Here is a 24,047-nt window from a genome sequence, read left to right on the forward strand (position 1 = left end):
TCACCATGCCCAAGACATTTTTTTGTGAAACATTAAGGTCTAGAAAGGTTCAATGATGCTTGCTTGATCCAGGAAAGTAGCAACTTAATTTCAAAGTAGTCCCAAAATATCTGGGTTTCCTGGAATTGTTAAGAAACTCAGAGTCAGAAATAAGCTTTACCTGCCCACCCCTTACAAGTCCTTAGCGAGCTTTGCTTAGCTAGAGTCAAAAATGATCTGGCAACAGATTCCAAAAAGAGGACTTCATACAACACAAAACCTGCCATGCCTGGTAACTGTGTTAAGAATGGCATGGGATGGAATCAAGCCTGTCCCGGAAATGCTTGTTTCTATAGAGTCATGAACTAAGAGAAAACGTACTCCTTGTGTAGCGTATGTTTACTATATTAGGAAACTAAATCCCTCTGCAGCACCTATGTGTAAGCAAATTACAGCTGATTCTAAAGGCATATTTTCTCCCTTAATGTATTTATAATTCCTATTTAGTACAATGTGATATGTTTTGAAGAAGACTTCTAGAGTGATTGTAGGTTACATAAAAAAACAAATCATACAATTAAAGCATATAGATAAACTAGCAACAGAAACCAAATTTGAGGTGTAATTTTAGCCACATCATGAGGAATGTGTGATTTTTTTCTGTATGTTAATGGAATTTAAACAAAGATTCAGTTTTCCATCAGGCCTCATTTAAAACCAGTTGTTAAATTATAATATAGGTAATAGGAAGTTTTTATTTCTCCTTTGTATTTTAGAACCAAAAAAAAAATGCATTTTACTGGAAGAATCTTTGCAGATATATTTTACTTTTCCATGCAAAAAACCTGAGAAGGCAGGTCATTATATACATATTTTCAGTTGATCGAGTAAATGTGCCAGGATTTGGGATGTATATTAGAATTGTCTTGGTAGCTTCTATGTATGCAGTATAAAATATCTTCAGCACAGCAATTAATCAATGAATACTTATTAAAATCTGAAAATGCGTGCTTCTTCATATTAAATTAACCACTAGAGGGAACCACGTGTATGTAATAGATATTGACATTATAAGGGATTGCTAATTAAAAGATTTTTATTTGTATGCTAGTAATTTTTAAAAAATTAATTTTATAGCTGGAGTAAAACCCAGTTCATGCAGAATCTAACAAAAACGCCTTCAAGTAAGTAGTGTGTCAGAAGGAAGTGGCAGAACAATTAGATTGATTTTTAAAGACAAGTAATATTGCCATGGTAGACCCCATACCTGCTTAAGAAACAATAACTGTATTTTGGAGTGATATGGATTTTCTCTTTGAGAGAAATCAAATGCTTTACAGAGAGGATGGAAAACTACCAGTTTCAAAAGTCTATATAAGAAAATTAATAAGGAATAAAGGTACATACCTATTATTCTTTTTATAGCTCAAGTAAAGCCTTATTTTTAAATTAAAAATAAATTTCAGTTTAGGATCAATATGAAGTTTATGTTTGAAAATTGTGTAACTAAAATACAATTGTACGATGTATAGTCAGACTACCATACTGCCCTTGTCTAACCAGTCTAAAACCAGAGTACAGATTTCAAAAAGCTGGCCCTTCAAAAGTACCATACTGTTTTTCTTTTGTTCTTTGTTACTTTGTTACCCATTCCCCTAGTCATTTTCACTGTTCTCAGACTTTCATTATCTGTCTTAGAAATACTTGTGTTTTCCTCTGAAGAAAATATCCTACTAAAAGGTACATGTTCAATACTGTTTCAATGCAGGTTACTTTAGATCCATGTGACTTTTAATTCGATTTACCACTTTTGGCCATATCCTTTATTAATGGTTTAAACTTGTGACTATCAGTCTTGCTATTTTCTTCATGGTTCCTTCTCCTAAGAAAATACCAAAGAATTTGGTGGAGGGTGGGGAGGATCTGTTTTCTTAGAAATTAAGATGCCAAAAAAAAAAAAAAAAAAAAAAAACCAGTCTGTTGCTAGAGTGAGTGACCCTAAATTTACTTCTTTTTTTTTTTTTAAGATTTATTTGTTTAACTGAATGTCAGTTACAGGGACAGAGGGACAGAGAGGTCTACCTTCACTGATTCACTCCCCAGGTGGCTGCAACAGCCAAATCTGGACCAGGCCAAAGTCAGTTTCTTTGGGATCTCTCACACGGCTGCCCAGAGAGCTGGATTGGAAGTGAAGTAGCCAGGAATCAAACTGACACTCAAATGCATTGCTGGAGTTGTAAGTAATGTCTTTACCTGTGACACTACAATGCTGGCCAACCTCAAAAATTCACTTGTATGATCACCAGTGTAATCTGGTCCACTCCATTATGCTCAGAAGTAGGGAGATAAAAGGAAAGTAAGTGTCAGTGTTTCTAAAGGAGCGTAGTGTATTTTTTTTTCTCCTTAGCAGGATATTCAGTAGGCTTGAAACTGAGTTACTCAGTTTTTCTAAATCTTATTGTAAAATGATATATGAACAGTGGTTGTATCAGAAAAGTCAATCTCTTATACCTTGTATTAAAGACTATATGGAAACCTCTCGGCAAACCAAGTGATGTAGATCTGAATGAATTCAGAGATGTGGTATGGAGGACTAGAAAACGGAGTGTGCAGGAGTTACACAGCCCTTGATCCAAATTGTGCTTCTGGGTATAAGAAGAATAGTAGTGGAGAACAATAATATGTAACCTGAAGGGTGCTGTAAGGACCATCAATATTTCATGTGAAGCACATGTTATAAGTGTTCAATAAATGATATAGCGCTTTTAGTCAAGTGTAGAAAATGTATTCTAAGATTTGTGGACAACATTTACAAATGTATTTTCTAAAAAAAATAGTCAATGAACAAGTACATATTTTAATAATGTTTTCCTATGAGCTATACCTGTCCGATGTTAGTGTAACCTCAGTTTTACTATCCTAACTTAGTAAACTAGGCAATTCAATTGAACTGAAGTTAAGGATACCCTCAGCATGCTCCATATGGTGGTGATTACTAATTTCAAACTCCTTTAAAGACCTGTGATTTAGATGTCATAAAATGTCTGCCTCTGGAAGAAAATAGGGAAAGTGTGCAGTTCATATAGAGAATAGCAAGAGCTGTAATCCAAAATGTTTTGTCATAAGCAAACCTACCATGTCGGGCAGCGTTATGTTCGGACATGTTAACTCGCAGGAGGAAGTTGTTCAGGCTGTTGAGGTAAGCTGGCAGGGAATGGTAGCCCTCTGGATCATACCATACCTGTTGAATTCCAACATCAAGATTATGTTCAAATCAATTAAGCTACCTTGACTTCTAATTAGTTACCTTACTTATGTTAAAAATAAGAGCATTAATTTCCCAATAACCTGTTTCATCTTGGAGCAGTATGACCCACACCCCAAAGTGGAGAAATGAGCAGAGACTGGGAGGGCAGTTGTTAGATAGCACTAAGTTATTAGTTATTCTAGGTCATCGCTAGAAAAAGCTTACAGTAAACTGCGAAAGTTATTATTATCTCCATCTCTGTGGTATATCCACAGAATACAGCTAGTGGATCCTTACTGTCAATCATAGGAATAAAAATAACTGGCACATGGACCGAGCTGGAGAAAGAGATAGAATATGAAAATAAGCATGTGGCCTTGACAACAAGACTGATAACTTTGAAATCCTCCTACTCCCTTTCTATTCCTAGTTTTAATAAACAAGATGCCGACCACCTCTAACTTCTGTATTAAAAGGGGCAGAGGGATTAAAATGTTGGTACATCACAATTCAGTAATGTTAGTTTATAGCTCAAAATTACATATTTGATATAGATAGAAATTATTATATATCAGAAACTTTTTTGTTCATGCAATAATATTTACTCCATGTGTGGCGAGAGGGGAGAATAAAGGAAAGCACAACCTTACTAGTTACTTTCCACATGACCCTGTGAAAATCAGTGAAAAACCCCTGATATTACTTGTATCTATTTCAGAGATGTTGTAAGTAGGAAATTAGTGTGTATGATAGCTGATACTAGTGGTTGATATATAATAGCCACTAAATGAATACTGGTTTCTCTACATTCCCCAAGGTTGTATGTATCACTTAGTAACAAATGAGAACTATATGAAGGATAACTATATGAAAATATCTAACACTACCATCAATCTTATGGGTCATCACATATGAAACTCTGGCTAGGTATGAACTAGAAAAAAATGCCAACTGGATTATCTATCTCCATCAACTTCATTAAGTTTATAGGCGCTTTAAAAAGAAAGGACAAATATATGGGGGCTTAAAAAAGTTCATGTATTTCATGAAAAAAAAGTATGGATTTCAAAATTTTTTGCATCAAACTTATTTTTAATTCCATTTTCCATGAGATTCTTGAAGTTCCCTCATGTGTTTCCATTTCATAAATTATGGCATAAGAAAATGGATAAAACATAAAGGTGTGTTATAAAATTTTTTTGAAAGGAACACACCCATTAAACTATTTCCCAAGTTGAGAAATAAAAATATCCAGCACTCCCAATGCACTCCTGTTACTCTGTCTTTCCCAATGGTGGTGCTCCTCCTTTCCCTTCTACAATATGACTTTCTCTAATTCTGAATCCTATAGTAAATGGAATCATATACATACGTCCCTTTATGTCTTTCCCTGTGCTTTAGTATTTTGGAGATTTCACCTTAAAATGGAGAGGATTTATATCATTTATGATAGTTTGACCGAACTAATTTGAAACCATATCTTAATTCTGCATACGTTGTGTGTCTGGCTATTTTATAAGATGTTGTGAAGTACAGTTTGTATACATATGCTGATGTGTACTTGTTCCCAAGGATATCTACATTAGAGTGGAATCAGATTCCAGTGGGGTGCACAAAATGTCAACTTGATCATGTTCATTTCTTACACTTTATAAAAATGCTTGAGCATGTCATTTCATACTTTCAATTGCATAACCTTGTGGAGCAAGATCATAATTTACCTTGGCAAGTGTTCTATTGGCAGGAACTGCTGTTACATCAAAACGAAGGTCTGTAGTCAAGGGCAACCCAAAACTCCAACCTCCATATCTGTTACAGGGAAATAAAATTTGCATTTGTACTAATGGAGAAAGATCTTCATAGACCAAAATACTTGACTGGGAACCCAATTTTTTTCTTTCCATTTAGAGAATATTTACGGTATGAAATAAACAGTATCTAACAAAAATTTTATGTTTTTATTGACTCCTTATGTCATATTCTATTCCGAAGTACACACTGTGGCTATATGTAAAAAGTTCTTCTAAACAATTGCATTGATGCAATAATTCTCTTTAAAATGAGTGATATATCATCCAACTGATTCCTCCATTTTAACTGAACCATGCACTACCTCAAAATCATACTATTTTAGTGCTTACATTGTCATTTTTGGTTGAAAAATACTAAAGTGTTATAGCAATAGTTCTTATTTGTTAAATGTCCCTGTATCTTATATACCCTAAATTCTGCCACCACCCTTTTCCCCACAAACTTGTCCACTATCACTACAATTGTCCTCTTCCTTGTGTTTGAAGTGGAGTTGAATTTACTTAGTTATTATCATTCCATGCTAATGGAACAACAAAGTAGATGATTTTTAAAATCTGAGTAGTAATTTTAAGATTAATTTACATATCCACCGAATTAGGATTAGGTTAAATAAATAATTGTACCATCATTTAAAATGGCCTTATGACTATTGTTTTGACAAGCAAATTACAACTCTCATTTAAATTTCAAGAAGCACTATTGGCTAGGTAAAACTAAAAAAATATTAACCATGTACATAGTCAATAGAAATTTGTACTTCTTGCATCAAGGTTGGAAGTCATTTACCAATCACTTAGAAAATAATGAAGTGCAGTCGAAACAGAGCTTTACCTTTTCTGGACAAACTGATTTGCGGTTGATATAAGATAATTTTCCAGGCGGTGCCCAGTGAGGTTATAAATTACTTGAGAAGAATAAGTTCTTCTATGAGGCGGAGAATAATCAAATTCAGGACATTCCTGGAAAATAAAGTTAAAAATTAAGTTCTGTGACTTAAGATTGTGCAAGATACATAGAAAATGTCAAGGAACTTCAATCTTATGCCTTTTTTATTTCTGCAATTTACACAGTGTGAAAAGACTGTCCATGACTCAAAAGAGGTTTGAAATGACATCTTCTTGCCTATCACAAAAATAAAAACCAGAACCAGTAGTTATTACTCGCACGGTGTATGTACATGTGGTTAGGCCTCACTCAGAACCATCAAGAAAATAAGCTGATGAGTCTGTGAGCTATTTCTTTCCCTGCGCAAGCAAACATAATATTTTTGGAGAATAAAACTAACCATTAAGATAGCTCAAAATTCCTTCTATAATTCACAAGGAAGGAGAAAAACATGTTTGTCTCCAGATGGAAAAGGCATTTATTGGGAGTAAGCATGTGGTGCAGAAGCAGGAAGCTATTGGGAATCATACATCCACTCTCAGAGTGCCTGAGTTCCAGCTCTGCTTCTGTCTCCTGCTGCTCTGCATGCTGGTGGCAGCAGGTATGGCTCAAACACTGAGGGCCTTAACACTCATGTGGGAGCTTCACACAGAGTTGTGTGTTCATGGCTTGGCCTAGCTCAGCTTCGCCTGTTAGGCATCTGGGGAGTAAATGAGCAGATGAAAGATGTTTCTCTCTCTCTGCCTTTTAAATAGATAAGATAAATAAAGAATAAAAATAAAATATGACTGATGGCAGTTGATGTAATCCTCGTATTTATTAATTTTAGATATCTAGCCTAGAAACCAAAAATTAATCGTGTGTGTGTGTATGTGTGTTAAAATACATGGAAAAATGGAATTAAAAGGTAAGTTTCTTTTGGTGAAAAATAATTTGGAAATTCATAGGTTTTTTTTTTTTACAGTAGATATTTTCAAGAACTGTTTGAAGTCTTCATGTGTATGTATTAGCTATAGGTATAGTATATGCATTTTTATATACATAATATTTTTGTTTGGAATAAGAGTTACAGAAAGTTGCAAAGATAGTAGAGAAAGTTCCTGCATAGCTTTTACCTGGTTTCCTCTACTGTTAAATATTACATTGTCATTGAATCTTATAATTGTTTTCAGCTTGGTTTTAAATACTTACTTTTACATTTTCTGTACTTTTCAACATTTTCTCTCAGGAAAACTATTCATGCCTCATTGGCATAAAGTTTAGTTTGGAGGAGTCTTACATTTACCCAGTTTATCCTTCTGTCCCTTCACACTATGTTCCTGTGTTATTATGAGGCTAGCTCTAGCTGTATATCCAAAGATAGAACGTTGCAGGTTGCACTGAAAAATTAGTGCTGGACTTCATCATATATTAGGTTATGTTGACCTGAAGATCACAGTACAGAGAGGCACTGATTTGATAACTAATTAAAGAAATATATGCATGTATGTGTATATGTATATTTTATATGTGTATATATGTATATTTTTATAATACAATTGTTTTTTAAAGATTTATGTATTTATTTAAAAGTTTCAGTATCAGAGAGAGAAAGGGAGAGACAGAGATCTTCAATTACTCTTTTACTTCTGAGTGGCCACAACACCAGGTGTAGGTCAAGGTGAAGTCAAGAGCCAGGGACTCCATCCAGGTCTTAAACATGGCTGATAGCAGCCCAGACACTGGGTCTGTCTTAAACGGCCTTCCCAGGCACATGAGCATGAAGCCGTAATGGAGGTTAAGCAGCTGAGAGTTGAATCAGCCCACGAGCATGTGATGCTGGCAGTACAAGTGCTTCCTTAGCCTGCTGCATTTCTAATCCAGCTCCAGCTGCCTGATGATGCCCTGGGAAAGCAGTGGACGATGGAAAATGCTTGGGCCTCTGAACCCACTTGGCAGACCCAGAAAAATCTCCTGGCTTCTGGATTTGTGTTGCTTCAACTCTGTCTGTTGTGGCTATTTGGGGAATGAATCAGCAGATGGAAAATCTGCCTCTCTCTCTCTCTCTTTCTCTCTGTTTCTTTCTCTGTAAATCTGCCTTTCAGATAAAAATAAATACATGTTTTTGAAAAAAAAAAAACTATTTGTACAAAATTAAAATCCCATCAGTAGAGCATGAGAGTTAAGGCTACTGCTTATGTTTGTCAACACTTGGAATCTCTCTTTTTCATTTTAAACCTTTTGATTGTGAAGTGGGGTTGCTTTGTGGCTTTAATTTGTACTTCCCTAATGCCCTTTCCCTAATGGCTTTTCAACTATTTATTGACCTACCATATGTAATATTTGTGAAGTGCCTCTTAAAGTATTTTGCTAATTTTTCTTTTTCTTATTTATTTGTAGTAATTCTTCACATATATTTTGGATTTGAGTTCTTTATTGTGTGTTAAAAATATCCTTCACCCCATTGTTTTTTGTTTTTATGCTTTTAACTGCATCTTGTGATGTATATAAGGTATAAATTTTCTTCAAAAATCTAGGACTTTAACAGAATAAGTTTGGTGTGTAGAGTTTCAATTATGCAAAATTACCTCATTATTATTAAATACTTGGAAATGATACAATAGGATAAAAAGTTAAAACCTAATGGACTTTTTTAATTAATAAAAATCACTCAGATCGCAATGTTAGTTACCTTTTATTGTCAACTAAGGAAAATACTTAAAAATTCCAGAAACAAGCTTTAACAAGCTGGTTAATAACTTAATAATGGGGAAACTTAAAAACACTTACTGCTTTTAAGACCAGTTTTTTTAACATGTAAGATGTCTGTAAGATCCTTGTTGAATACCAGGTCTTACTGTTAATAGGTATTTTGCATGAGAATACCAAAACCAAATAAATAAATAAATCAGATCAGAATTAACATATTCCTATTATTTCCCTTCTAAATATTGTAGAAGAACAGTTTAGGATACAACCATATCCCGCTTTGAAGACAAGGTTGGTAGATTCCTTCTCTATGAGAAGGTAAATTAATAATATAGTGACTCTGAGGAAAATAAGTATCTTGTTCCTTTCACCATCTTTAACTTCATTAGTGAACTTTCTTCTGTTGAAAGGTTGGAAAATAAATAGGCTTAGGAAACTAAGGTCTGTATCTACAGACTATGTTCTGTTTCAGGAAATAATTTTTCTTGCAATCTGGAGGTGTTGCTTGGAGACAGGGGGTTCGGGTTCTGTTCTAGATATTCATGGGATTACCTTCCCTGCTGACCTCTACACTGGAAGTCTCACTGAATTTTCAAAAGTGACAGTTATGGTGGCATTTCATTGTGTGATACATGTGGTTTTCTTAGTAGAGCTAAGCTGAAACCAGAGATACATTTTCAGTTGATTTTCACAAAGAACATCATAGTGTTACCTGCCTTTGGAAATTTGTACTAAGTTCGATTTAAGGTCAATATTCTTGGAGCACATTATCTGAGCTGCTAACTCCCCGATCCCCCAAAATAAAATTATATTGACTTCCATAACCGTACTAGATCTTTCAAGTTTTTCTAATCATTCCCTTCCTTTCCCAATTTCACTGAAATTGAATTCCATCTCACCTGGACATGTTTTGAGCAGGAGCAGACACCAAAATTAGTAATAGATTCTCCACTGGTGTTCCATTTTCCCAGACTGTCTCTGTTTAAGCATTGCCTGAAAATAAAAATGATATTGTAGTGAGGTGTGTATGTGTTGTCATGTTTATCTAGGAACATATAACCAAAAACTTGGTATTACATTTCGATATGCTGTCCTAAGACTGATTTGCTGATTTTTTAAAATTATTTATTATTTAACTTCATTAATTACATTGTATTATGTGACACAGTTACATAGATACTTGGGTTCTCCCCACCCCTCCCCAAACCCTCCCACCATGGTGGATTCCTCCACCTTGTTGCATAACCACAGCTCAAGTTCAGTTGAGATTCCCCCATTGCAAGCGTATACCAAACATAGAGTCCAGCATCTTATTGTCCAGTCAAATTCAACGGCTTCTTAGGTATACCCTCTCTGGTCTGAAGACAGAGCCAGCAGAGTATCATCCCAGTCAATTAAAAGCTCCAACATACCATCAGCAAAAATTTACATCATTATGGAATTAATTGACATAGTAATGAGTAACCAATATGTTAAAAGTAAATGCGAGTTCCCAGCCACCTTCTGTGACCACCTCACCTACACTTCAATTTAGTTTATACACAACATATAACATTCAAAACATAACATGTTATACATAACATCATATCATCTTAAATTAAGGCAAACATGTGGTATTTAACCTTTTGGGATTGGCTCATTTCCCTTAGCATTATGGTTTCCAGTTTGGCCCATTTGGCCACAAAGAACTGCATTTTGTTTTTTTTAATAGCTGAGTAGTATTCCATGGAGTAGATGAACCATAGCTTTCTTATCCAATCCTCTGTTGATGGGCATTTTGGTTGCTTCCATGTTTTTGCAATTACTGATTGTGCTGCTATGAGCATAGGAGTGCATGTTGGTTTCTCATAAAACAAGTGTTCTGGATATATTCCTAGGAGTGCTATTGCTGGATCATACGGTATGTTGAATTTGAGTTGTTTGAATATTCTCCATACTGATTTCCATAGAGGCTGTACCAGCCTGCAGCCCCACCAGCAGTGGAGTAGGGATCCCTTTTCCCCACAACCTCGCCAACAAGTGTTGTTGGTGCTTTTATTCATGTGGGCCAGTCTTACTGGCGTTAGGTGGTACCTCATTGATGTTTTAATTTGGATTTCCCTTATTGCCAGGGAACTTGAGCATTTTTTCATATGTTTATTTGCCATTTGGGTTTGTTCCTTTGTGAAGTGTTTACCCATTTCCCGTGCCCATTTCTTGAGTGGCTTGTTTGTTTTGACATTTTGGTTGTTTTGTAGCTCTTTGTATATTCTGGAGATCAGCCCTCTATCACCTATGTCGTGTGCGAAGATCTTCTCCCATTCTGTGGGTTGCCTTTTTACTTTGTTGATTGTTTCTCTAGCTGTACAGAAGCTTCTTAGTTTGATGAGGTCCCAATTGTTTATTTTGGTCTCAATTTCTACTGCTTTTGGAGTCTTTTTTAGGAAGTGAGGGCCTACCCCTAAGTGTTCCAGTGTGTTTCCAACATTTTCTTCCAAAAGTTTGAAGGTTTCTGGATGTAGGTTTAGATCTGTTTTCATAATGTGACTAATCATTGCACTACCATTTCCAAGTGTTTTGACATTTCATGGTGGGGAATAAGGAAGAGTATTAAGTAGCACCTGGATCAATGCTTGTTGACCTGTGGCAAAGTGTGGTATGGTTACCCTTCATCCTCTGCTCTTTTCTTCCTCTCTGATAGAAGGAATATGTTAGCATAATAATGCATCAAGGTCAGGTTTATTTGTATTATGTACTATCATTAAAATTTTGAACAAGTGAAAACTTGAGAACTGTGGTCGGAAGACTTGGATGTGAGCTTTAGCTACACAGCTTATTGTTTGGGCTTCTACAGAAGAATGTCCCAATTTCCATGAGCCTGAGCTTCTTAGTAAACTGAGCTGTATAAATTATAAAGCATCTAGTCTTTATTGTTACAGCATAGCATACTCATACAGTGAATTAAAGGAAATAGATTAAAAAGACTTCCGTCAGGGAATCACACCATTTCAGCCAATGACACACACAAAAATGCTCCCATACCCATAAGCTGAAACACTGAAAATGCAAGGGAAAGGGAAGACACTACTTACGGGTTACTGGTGTTCAAACACAGGTTGTCAATGCCAGGGAAGCTCCACATTGCTGAGACCAGTGCCTCTGTACTTGGGTGAGAATTCCTGAAATATTAAACAGTTGGAAACAAATGTTTAATTCTCCTACTATTCTTTATTAAGCTGTTTCTAATGAATTATTTTAGAAAAGGAAAGTGCTATCTATTGAATTATTTTCTAAAAAAGACTCAAAGAAAGTGTCAATGGAAACAAATTGCAGTCTACTTCGCTGTCCTGTCATTGTAACTGGCACATGCATTTACTGATTGCCTATTGTATATATACCACTGTATTATACAGAATTCTGACATTGTTACTCAATATTTGTGAGACCAATCAAAAACCATTTGTTGCATATTATAATAAATTGAGAAACCTGATTTCTTGATTAAAGTCTCCCATAATTAAAAATGAATTTCTACTATAGCTTTATTTTTACACACACAAAAAGTCTTAAAGGGCCATTTATTGATAATAAATAGTAAATAGCAATGAATCAAACTGTCCATTCCTTGAGCAGAATTAAGCACTGCAGCTTTTACAATCTTTATTCATCAACATTTGGTCAGGTAGAGGACACATTGCTGTAAACACTTTGGAGATTAAGTTAGAGTGCAGTTATTATCAAAACAGCCTGGTGCTGGAACAAATATAGGTATGTAGATCAATAGAACAGAATAGAAATCCCAGAGATTAATCCACACATCTACAGTGAACAAATCTGTACAAACAAGCACAAGCTAAAACCAATCCCCAGAGAGAGGGCAGTCTTTTCAACAAATGTTGCTGGGAAAATTACACCTTCACATGCAGAAGAAAGAAACAAGACCCCTACCTTACAACTTGCACACAATCAACTCAAAATGGATTAAAGATCTAAACCTACAAACTGATTCTCAAATTACCAGAGGAAAACATCAGGGAAACTCTGCAAGACATTAGCATAGCCGAAGACGTCTGGTAAAAGACCCCAGAAGTTAGGCCTGGTGCAATAGCCTACTGGCTAAAGTTCTCACCTTGCATGTACTGGAATCCTATGTCGGTAAAGGTTTGTATGCCAGCTGTTCCACCTCTCTTCTACCCCTGCTTGTGGCCTGGGAACGGAGTAGAGGATGGCATAAAGCCTAGGGAACCTGCACCCATGTAGGAAACCTCGAAGAATCTCTTAGCTCCTGACTTTGGATGGGCTCAGCTCTGGCCATTGTGGCTACTTGGGGGACCAGCACATGGAAAATCTTTCTCTGTCTCTCCTTCTCTTGGTAAATCTGACTTTCCAGTAAAAATTTTTTAAAACTTAAAAAAAAAAGACCCCAGAAACAAAGGCAATAAAAGCAAAAATCAACAAATGGGATGACATCAAGCTAAGAAGCTCTGAACTGCAAAAGAAACCATCACCAAAGTGAAGAAGCAACTAACAGAATGGGAGAAAATATTTGCCAACTGTGTTACTGATAGAGGATTAATAGCCAGGATCTATACAGAGTTCAAGAAACTCAACAACAAACAAGTATTCCAATGAAGAAATAAACAAAAGTCATGAACAGGCATTTTTCAAATGTCCAACAAACATGTGAAAAAATGCTCAGATTACTATCCGTAAGGGGAAAGCAAATTTAATCCCACAAGGCTTCATTTCACCTGTTACCATTGCTATCACCCCAAAATAAAAAAGGAATAAATAATGGGTGAGAATGTAGGGGAAAAGGTACCATAGTCCACTGCTGGGGCGAATTTGAACTAGTACAACCATTACAGAAGACAGTTGAGCTACTTCAGGAATCTGAAAATAGATCTACCTAAGATCTATCCATCCCACTCTTGGAATTTATCCAAAATAAATGAAATCAACATATAAAAGTTATTTCTATTGCCATGACTACTGCAACACAATTCACTCTACCTAAGAGATGAAATCAACACAGATGTCCACCGGGCCTGGCATGGTTGCCTAGCAGTTAAAGTCCTTGCATTGCACAAGCCAGGATTCCATATGGGCACCGGTTCTAATCCTGGCAGCACCGCTACCCATCCAGCTCCCTGCCTGTGGCCTGGGAAAGCATTGAGGACGGCCCAAAGCCTTGGGACCTTGAACCTGTGTGGGAGACCTAGAAGAATCTCCTGGCTCCTGGCTTCAGCTTGGCTCAGCTCCAGCTGTTGCGTTCACTTGAAGAGTGAACCAATGGGCGGAAGATCTTCCTCTCTGTCTCTTCTCCTTTCTGTATATCTGACTTTCCAATAAAAATAAATAAATCTGAAAAAAATAGATGTCCACCAACTGATGACTGGATAAAGAAAACGTGGTATTTATATACTGCAGAATACTACTCAGTCTTTTTTTTTTTTTTAGACTACTACTCAGTCTTATTAAAAAAAAAGTGACAGTGTCCCATCTTTTGCAACAAAATGTATGTGACTGGAAACAATTATGCTTACTGAAATGAACTAGTTCTAAAAAGTCAAACAGCATATGTTTTCCCAGACTTCTGGTAATTAATTTATAGAGCACAAAAAATGAAACGTATTTGAGTGAAACTGACATTTTGAAATTCGATTATTGTTTACAGCCCTTGTCCATACTCTTGAGAAAAAGCATGTTTTTTGTTTGTTTGTTTCTTTTTGTTTTTTGGTATTTGTTGATGGAAGGTTAAGCTTGTAGTTGTGAAATGAACACAGTATATGAATGTAAAAATTAAAAGAAAATGTAGGAAAGGAAGGAAGAGAAAGGATGGGAGCGTAGATGAGAGAGTAGGATATGCTCCTAAATCTGCATAGATGAAATACATCACATTTGTTCACCTTATGAAGAGAAAGTGATAGTAAAAAAAAAAGTTTCTGTTATTGGAAAGACACTTACGCGTAGAAGGCTGTCTGATCTGAGGTGCCGTAGAGAGAGGGGGAGATCTGGATCTCGGGGTAGTCATTGTTGGAATGTCTCAGCGTGCCGAGGCCCATGGCAGTGGTCACGAAGACAATGGGAAGGATGACCTGTGCAATGAGACCTTTCCAGTTCCTGCGAGTGTGGTGGAACCTCTTGATGAAGATGGCCATTATCTTCTTCAGTAGCAGCCCCACACTATCCAGCCTGTCTCCTCTCGTCAGGGTTTTGTCTGATTCAGAAAGAGAATTGATATGGTTCTGGGTATCTTGGTAAATCAATTAGTCAAGTGACTCCTAATGCTATGGATACATACTGTAGCACGAGGGAAAAAGTTTAAAACACTTTAAAATCCAGACTTGGGTTAAAGGCTCAGTAATTCATCCTTACAACTTGCGCATCTGTCAACCTTCATGCTAAGCCTATAATTGAACACTATAATGCTAACTGCATCAAAATACTTTGAAAATCATAATTCCCTGGACACGAAATAGTACTAGTCATATACATAGTAAGTTTTCATGTAAAATATAGCTAGCATTGTAAAACAAATATTAAACTCCGCAAAGACTCAGTGCAGATGCAATATGTACTAATTACCTATACTCAAAAAAAGTTCCTATCAAGAGATTGAATTTCAATAAGAAAAATAGAAACACCAATCTAAGAACTCATTCCCATTATGAGTGATTCATGGATTGTAAGTCTAAGTGGCTCTGCTCTCATGGAGTTCGCCTGGGCACCTGGTAATAAGGAAGATACTTGTGATGCAAAAAATGCTAATCATAAGGAAATCACTAGTGATGAGAAAATACCCAGCAATAAGGAAAGCACTGATAATTGTATATGCAAAGTCTCCAAAAATAAAGAAATTAATAATTTCCATCACTAATAGTGATGGAAAAGTCCCTCTGAGTGGGAAAGTCCCTGGCTAGTGGCACTCTGCTATATAACGTGTATGTATATGTATACACACATGCACATACACACTACATATATACAAATATATGCATGTGTGTGTGTGTGTGTGTGTGTGCTGCAGCAGCAGGCAGCTGGCCCTAAATGCCTTGCCTGCACACCGTTCTCTTGCAGTGTATTCAGTAAGTCTAACACTGCTCACAGTGACGGCTCTGCTGAATGTCATCACCACCCTTGACAGTGGCCTCAAGAGGGCCAGTGAATGCACCACAAGTGAGGAAAAGGGAAACATCCTCTCTGACAAAGCATAATTTCAGCTTCAATACTGATTGCTTATGTTACGAATGTATGGCTTTTTAAGACTCCATTTTAACCATTATTTTAAAAAGAACTCACTTGGAAAAAAAAAATCAACCTCATTCCATCTCAACTTTGAAGTGCTCTTTAAAAATTTCCTGTCTTCTTCGTCAAAGGAGATAGAGAAGACGTAAACCACTGGTTCCTCACCAGAGCTCAGGTGGCTAATAATTTCAGCAACCTTTTCTAAAAAGGTTTAAAAATATAGCATTCTTTGTAAAGCCTGCCACCAACACACCTTCCTAGATGATGACAGCATTCATCAACTCTGTGTATATTTTTAATTTTCCATCGCAAGTTATGCAGCACAAAAATCATGATCTTCATTTAGCTGATAAGAAGAAATACAAAGCTGCTTAATTTAAAATGAATTCCAATTAAACACAGTGAACAACTTTAAATGTAAACTCCTATCTCTGCAGAAGGAAATCAGAAGGAGTCGAATATTTTGAGTTAATTAGTATGCTTTTCTGTTTCTTTAGAAATTACATGTGGATGGCTTACAGGTGTATCAAATGGAGTAAATGTGCTTTCTCAAAGATAATGTCAATAATGGGAACGTTTTGACTGAAGAATAGTTCAAATTTTGAGACAGATGGAGATGCAAACACATAAAATTTACTTTCCAAGGCAGCTGACCACTTTCTAATCAAAATCTCAATTGTATGGACTCCACAATTATGTTCCCCAAAGGGTGATAAATGAAGACTATGTCAGAGAACAAATGAGACTCAATTTTCAAAATTCTACAAACATCAGTGGTGATTTTCTCTGACTTTTAGAGATAGGTAAATGTTTAATTAAGAGATCTATTCCTACAGATTCTTTTCCCCAGTTGAAGCAAATTGTTGAAATGACTTCATGATAATTCATATATCAATTTGCTATATGCTTCTTTAAGTAAATAGTATTTCCAGAGGTATAAATTGACTATGAGAAAGAGGAAAACTACCAACAAATAATATTTTCAAAACAGTGTCATCTCTTAAGTTCATAACAACATACATGAGTTTTATGAAACATATCCCAAATAAGGAACTGGAAAACGGTAGTCTATAATACATTCTTAGCCAACACGTCCATCTTAATTAACCTAAGGACAGTCGCCATACTCTAAAAGCATTTTTTCAGCACCTAGCTGACTCAGAGTAGAAGAAAATTAGGCATCTTTTCCAATGACGTTCTATGAAGAATGATGACAGGATTTGCTTTTTAAACAAATTGTTTTTGTTGTTGTTGAAACTGTTGACTCCATTTTATCAGCTTCAAATAATAGGGAGTGAATTACCCAAACCTTGTCCACTGTTGGATAGCACAAATCATTTTAAGTTTTAAATTTTAATGATTTACATTTTAAATTATAATGAATTACATATTACATATTTAAAATGGTTTCTGGTGAGTGGAAGGAGTATTCACCACCATTCCAGCATACCGTTTTTTCCAGAGTCCTTTTGAAAACAAGGTTTCAGCTTGGTTTAATGAATTTTTTTTATATAACCAAAAGAGGTATATAGTTCTCTGATTTTTTTATTTAGAGTAAAATTTTAAGGTTGATGTTAAACAATCCATTGATACTATGATTTTATCATTTAAGTCATTTATGAGAATTAAGCAAAATATCTACATTAGATTTATACCATCTCTGTCTGTGAAATTGCTGCTGCTCACAGATAAATCATCAGGGGTTGAGATGCCATTGGCACTGGAATTCCCAATTTTTTTGTGTGTCAAGTGCTCCAGACTCATATCAGTACTTTTTTGTGAGTCTTTAGTTAAGTTCAGAAAGACCTAGAAAGAAAAGGCAGATTGATTCATTAGCATAAAAAGTACATGACACTTCTTCCTGAGCTCAATTCTTAACTTGAATTTTTATCATATTTATTATAACAGCCATTTCCAAGCTGGCTTTGGATGGCTATATTTGTATTGAAAATGCAAATTGTTGTGTTTTAAATAAAATATAAAGAGTTGTGATGACTCTATTGTTAGAAGTCAAACTTACGTACAAATACTTTTAAGATGATTTAAGCTTTTCTGATTCCATGAAAATTAATTATTTTGTTTGTTTAAATAGCAATACATATTCATTTCAAGGCAAAAACAAGTTTCATCAACTCTGAGACAAAATGTCCAGGTGTACCTCTTCCACGGTGGTGTCTGAAATGCCATAGCACCCGATGTTGAGGCTGCCCATGCCCCTGTCCAGTGCTCTTAGGAGGGACAAGTAAGCTCCTGAGACTTTAGTGCTGAAAGGAGGGAGCACATAAACCAGCTCTCCCCCAATATCCTCCTTGAGGTAGGCTTCTGGGAGGTGTGATCGGATCATCGCTGTCACAGCCATCGTGTCACAGACCGCATTGGCGCTGAGATTTGGACTCTAAAGACAAAAATAGTAAAACGCTGTCTTCTTTAGTCCATGGTGGTCAAGGGTCCGCATTAAGCGCTAGTGATTTCTTCACATCATTCTTGGCCCGAGTCGGACAGCACGTCTCTTTTCCAGGGATCCTTGCCACTTGTAGGTCTCTACAGTGTTCTATAAGACAATCCTCAAGCTCAAAGACCCCAACTCATTCCTGAACTGTCACTTTCTCAGGGACCCCTGCTCAATATTCTGCTCAAAAATTGCACCACAGTAACATTTTTTTCTCCTGCTCTATTTCTGTCCATAGCTTAGAAATACTAAACCATACACTGAGTACTAGTGTTAATGCATTAAATAATCCCCTAGTGAGTGCATCTTTTGAATTCTTCAAAGTCCATTAGAATGCAAATGTCACAAGCCCAGAGATTTTGTTATTCTAAGTTCATTGTGTCCTCAGTGCCTAGAACAGTGTTCAGGGCATAATATGAATCCAAAACACACATTTCTGAAATAAATAATGAATATAACAATGAACTACTTTTGTATTTTGAAAATCTTGTAAGGATGAATAGATATGAAATAAATGGTGGTGATCAAAACTCACTTTGGGGCCTATACATCTGGTATGACATTGAGATATCATATGCTTTCTTAGGCACACAGGAATCCCTAGTCAGCATCTTTGTTTTTCCAAAGATGTGAAACCTCTGTGGACATGTTTGAGTTAGTTTCCATACTGTCATAGGAGGAATGCTGCTCAGAAAGTAAATATACAACTCTATATTCTATTTGGGCCAGTTAGAGTCAGAACATTTAATTTTTAGCTTGACAGGCTGACATGTTAGAGAAGCCAAAAGGCTTATTTCCCCATCATTAACCTCAAGATGGAGATCCCTTTGTCCCCAGCACGTTGGCTTTTGATCTGCAGTTCCCAGACCAGAAGCATCAGCATCACTTAGGGAAACACATTAGAAATGGCATAGGCGGGGCTGGCAGAGTGACCCCAGTTCCAGTTCCTGACTTCTCCACTTCTCATCCAGCTTCCCACTAATGGTCTAGGAAAAGTGACAGAAGATGCTCCAAGTGTTTGGGCCCCTGCTACCCATGTGGGAGACCTGGAGGAATCTTCTGGCCCCTGGAGTCAGCCTGGCCCAGCCCTGGCTGTGGTGGCCAGCTGGAGAGTGAACCAGCAGATGGAAGTCGCTCCTCGTTTGTCTCCATGTCCCCCTTTCTCTCTCTGTAAACTCTAACTTGCAAATAAAGAAACAGTTTTCATTTCAAAAGAAAGAAATGTAGCAGATTCTGAAATCCATCACAGACCATTGAAAGCATACACTCTTGGGAGATGAGCTGGAAATCTGGGATTAACCAAGCCCTCTGGGATGCTGATACTTAGTCAAAATTGAGAACCACTAAGCCAACACACTAGTAAACTTGAGCAATGAATCAAGATGGAAATATCCCCTTCTGTTTCATATAAAACATTAACATAGGATCCTACCCACCTTCTTCTTGGTGAGCGTGAGATGGTAGCCATCCCCAAAGGCTTCTTTAAGATAAAAAGGGGAGCCACAGCACCTGAGCCCACCCTGCTCCAGGAAGGCAATGCGGTCACTCAGCACTTCAGCTTCATCCAGGTGGTGCGTTGACAGAATGATTGTTCTGGCTTGAAAATACACAGGAGAAAAAGAATGAAAAAGAACATACCATTTCCAGGCTACTTAAAGATATCTGGAGTGAGAGTAAATCCTGTAGTGAATGAGGAGAGTCAAATTTTATTGGTTAACTGAAAAAAAAAAAGCCTATCTGATCAGAAAGGATATCCAAAATGATCAAAGAGAATCCAGGAGTGTTCTTAAATATCTGAAGCTGTTTTCTGTATAAGTTGTTGGCAAGTAAGGATTGGTTACATTGTATGGATAACTGTCCATCATTTACTATGTAGGCACTGGAAACTCTTCCCAATCTGTCAGAATTTTGCTCCTGTGCCACCTTCATGTTGCCTGTCTCCATTTGCTATGGAAAAGTAGTCATTTTAAAGGCTTTTTGCATATTCCGCTCTGATTAATCCACTCCACTCTGATTACTGCTCTGCTTCACATTCTGTTAGCACTTATTTAGTCTGTTTTCAGTTTATTTTCATTTGTGTATGTTTGGTATCTGTAATTAGATTCTCAGCTCATCTAGACAGACTTTGAAACATTCACCCACAAATTTAGCTATGAGAAGAGCAATCTTGGAAAAGGAAAGAACCAAGCTTAGATCTCCATCAGAAACAGAAAAGGAATTAGCTGGTTTTTGCATATCCTAGAGGACAGGGTTGTGACTGTTGATTGGAAAAGTTATGAGAAAGTACTCATACCAGTTTTGTTCTTAGATATGACATCCCATATACTTCGGCGAGAACAGGGATCCACTCCAGTGGATGGCTCATCCAAAATTACTACCCTTGATCCACCTATGAGAGCTATGGATATGGATAACTTGCGCTTCATTCCTCCGGACAGTGTTCCAACTCGTTTATGACGATGACTATACAGTCCAGTATCTTTTAAAGTCCTTTAGAAATACAACATAATGATTATTTTCTTACTTTTATAGATACACTGTCTGAATGTTGGAAAACACAACATATACATTCACCAAGAGCATTCAGTAGGTATAATTTTTGAAAATTTATAATGTAGTGTTTTACTATTTATTCTCTAGTCAGAAGTACAAGATTAATACACTAGGAAAATACAGTTCATTTAATTTCAGGAGAAAAGCAGCAAGCAAATGAAGTTTATAACCAAATAGAGATTATGTTCTGCAGCAGAAGATTGGAGAAATCAAGTCGATAAACATATTCTCAACTACGTCTAAAAAAAAAAAAGAAAAAAGGAAAAAAAAAAGAAAAAAAGCATGACACTTAGAGGAGGAGTGCCTGGGGTGTGCTCTTTTAGGCATATATTCAGATTATGACAGTCATCTCAAATAAGATGGCATTTGAGCAGAGACTAGGCAACCAAACAGAAGATCAAATGGCTGTCTAGGAAAGGGTGCTATAACTACAAGGAAGATTTCATAGAAAGCTCTGCCACTGGAGCAGGTGTAACCTATTCAGGTGTGTGACGAGGGGTACGGAGGAGGGGAAGTGAAGATAAATGAGATCAGAAGCAAGACTGGAAGCAAGTGGTATAGGAACATAAAGGCCTCATTAAGAACTATTGAGTACTATAGGGAGTGGAAAGAAACCATTGAGGGCTTTTTGTAAGATTTATTTATTTTTGTATTTAAAAGTCAGAGTTACAAGGAGGTATGGGCAAAAGGGAGAGAGAAATGTGACTGCTATTCCCTGGTTCACTCCTCAGATGCACAGTTCTGGCTGAGCCATGCTAAAGCCAGAAGCTTCTTGTAGATCTCCAGTGTTGGTGGCAGGGGCCCAAACACGTGGGGGCATTTTCTCCTGTTTTTCCCAGGCTACTATTGGGGAACTGGAATAGGATAGGGACAGATGGAACTTTAACTTCAGCATGTGTGGAATGCCAGCATTGTTGGTGGCTTAACTTATTATGCCACAACACCAGCCATCACCATTGAAGGGTTCATATCCTACAGTGATCAAGTCTGATATGTAATAGAAAGGATCATTTTACATACTCTTTACAGAACAGACTGTATGAGGAAAATATAGAAGTTACGGTCCTGTACCTGTGTAGTAGCTATGGAGAAAGGAAACCGAGGATCGATGACAATATGGACCCAGCCAGGCAGAAAGTAAAACTAGTTCAGTGTAAATGACTGGTGAGGATAATTGAGACAAATGTATTCAGAATTCCCTAAGTAATCATGGTTTGGTTCTAGGAACCCTCAAAAATACCAAAATTTGCAGATGCTCAAATCTCTTAAACAAAATTTCCATATAAGCACGCCTTCTCCTAGTGCCCCTACATGCTCTAAACCAACCACCTTACTTATGCGAACTAGAACCAAATGAGTGCTATGCAAATTATTTAGGGAAAAATGAAAAAGAGTAAAGGGTCTACACATGCTCAGTATAGGCATTATATTTTTTCCAAATATTTTAATATGTGCAGGATCAACTGTAAAAGAGCCAAGAAATAGAGCAACCAAAAATCAGTTGATTGTTGTGTAGGAAAACATTTCCTGTTTGTGTTATTGCCAAAGCTTGGTCAATCAAGACAAGTGTCTTTGAAATGGACAGTTAGCATCTCTCAGACTTGTGCCACAAAGGTGTCATAACTTACCTTTTCACTTCCTCATGGAGCTGCTTTCTTGTCCAGTGAGGAACTTTGATGGAGCCGTACAGAAGAAGGTGTTCCTTGGTAGTAAGATAGCTGAACAAGACATCGTGCTGCATGCAAACCCCCATATCCTTCCGGACTGTATCTAGGTCTGTTTTGATATCTTTTCCATACACAAAGATGGTGCCTGCACTGGCTCCAAATAGTCCAGTTAACATGGAGCTGGAAATGGATAAATGATAAATCAGGTATGGACCACACATACAAGTTAGATATCATTACTAAATTTATCTCAGTAATAAGGGGGACATTTTTGTATCTCCCAGGCCATCTTAGGCTATGAAATAAATGGAATTAAAAGAGTAAAAACTATGTTTAACTTACAATCTTTTAAAGTCATATCAACACTATATGATGCTTAGATAGTTGTAGTGGTGGTATTTATGACAAAAATGTTTAAGGTTTTTAAGTCCACTCTATCCTTGAGAAACTCATGCACTCCCTGGCACCCCATAGTCTGTGAGTCAATAACATTCAGATTTCTACATTTGGCTAAGACCGCATCGCCCAATTTCAGAATTGTAGTCTTTGTGTCCAACAGACCATGCCACTTCTCCATGAGATGTGGCCTCAAACTTGATGTGTTTAAAATTGAGTACATTATCTTCACCTTCAAATCATTGATCTTCCCTCTTTTCCATGTGATGAATTCTTATATTCGTTATAAATCCTGGAATGTACAAGTCAGTGTTGCACCCTCTTTCTGTCTTAGTCTCTTAACTCCATCCACTTCTGTTGGTTTGTACAGCCATTGCCACATGGCCAGCCACCGTCTTCAGTTGTCTTCACCACCACTGTAAGTTTCCTAATTCTACTTCCCAATTTTCCGTGATCATCTGTCCTCTTTCCTTATACTGGGACTAGTGTATTCTCATTTAGATAATAACCTGTCATCTTTAAGATGATTGGTAAAACTTGGTATTCACTCTTCATTTCCCCCCACTAGGAAGTACCCTTCATGAGGTCATAGAACTGATCTACATTTCACCAATCTCACTACTTAATCACTGCTTTGCAATGAACACTTTTGGATAAAATAGAGAATCTATATGAAAATTTCCCCTGCAATACATTAAAATATTCATAATATTTCATTCTTTATATTAATGTTTATATTTAGAACAACAAAAATGAGGCATTATCAGCTGAAATTATAGCCTCTTCAGGAACCTTTTCACTTCCTCTTCTTCACAGGCCTCTTACCTCTGCCTGTTAGGAATCTTGCCTTTTAAGCACTATGTTCTCCTAGCAAGCCAACTCTGGCTTTAAGTAGGTCACGCAAATTAAGAAGGCTGTATTTCTTTCTTCCTGACCTTCCTATCTTATTTGTCAAAAAAGAAAAAAAAGTTCAGTGTTTTGGCAGCCATTAAGCATGCTATGATACTAACTAGCATCTCAGTGACTGGCACTTTGTCTTCAAACAAAGGCTGGAGCACCAACAGCATCTAAGAGCTGACTCAGCAGTTAGGTAAATGTGAGGTCCTGGAGGCAAATCGCATGCACACACACACACATTCAAAAA

At 36.8% G+C, this 24,047-nt stretch overlaps 1 protein-coding gene across 1 annotated transcript in view; it reads right to left on the bottom strand.

Annotated features, from left to right (window-relative positions):
• The window catches only part of ABCA12 (ATP binding cassette subfamily A member 12), a 172,062-nt gene that overhangs the window by 21,106 nt on the left and 126,909 nt on the right, over positions 1–24,047 (bottom strand). The window contains exons 29-39 of the mRNA XM_058664252.1: positions 22,469–22,687; positions 20,581–20,777; positions 19,724–19,884; positions 17,997–18,233; positions 17,494–17,644; positions 14,558–14,810; positions 11,683–11,769; positions 9,511–9,604; positions 5,870–5,997; positions 4,948–5,035; positions 3,115–3,220 (exon numbers count right to left, since the gene is read on the bottom strand). Coding sequence (XP_058520235.1) covers positions 3,115–3,220; positions 4,948–5,035; positions 5,870–5,997; positions 9,511–9,604; positions 11,683–11,769; positions 14,558–14,810; positions 17,494–17,644; positions 17,997–18,233; positions 19,724–19,884; positions 20,581–20,777; positions 22,469–22,687 — 1,721 coding nt within the window. The remainder of the gene's footprint in view (positions 1–3,114; positions 3,221–4,947; positions 5,036–5,869; positions 5,998–9,510; positions 9,605–11,682; positions 11,770–14,557; positions 14,811–17,493; positions 17,645–17,996; positions 18,234–19,723; positions 19,885–20,580; positions 20,778–22,468; positions 22,688–24,047) is intronic.

Source organism: Ochotona princeps, chromosome 5 (genome assembly GCF_030435755.1).
Source record: "Ochotona princeps isolate mOchPri1 chromosome 5, mOchPri1.hap1, whole genome shotgun sequence".
NCBI classification, from domain to species: domain Eukaryota; kingdom Metazoa; phylum Chordata; class Mammalia; order Lagomorpha; family Ochotonidae; genus Ochotona; species Ochotona princeps.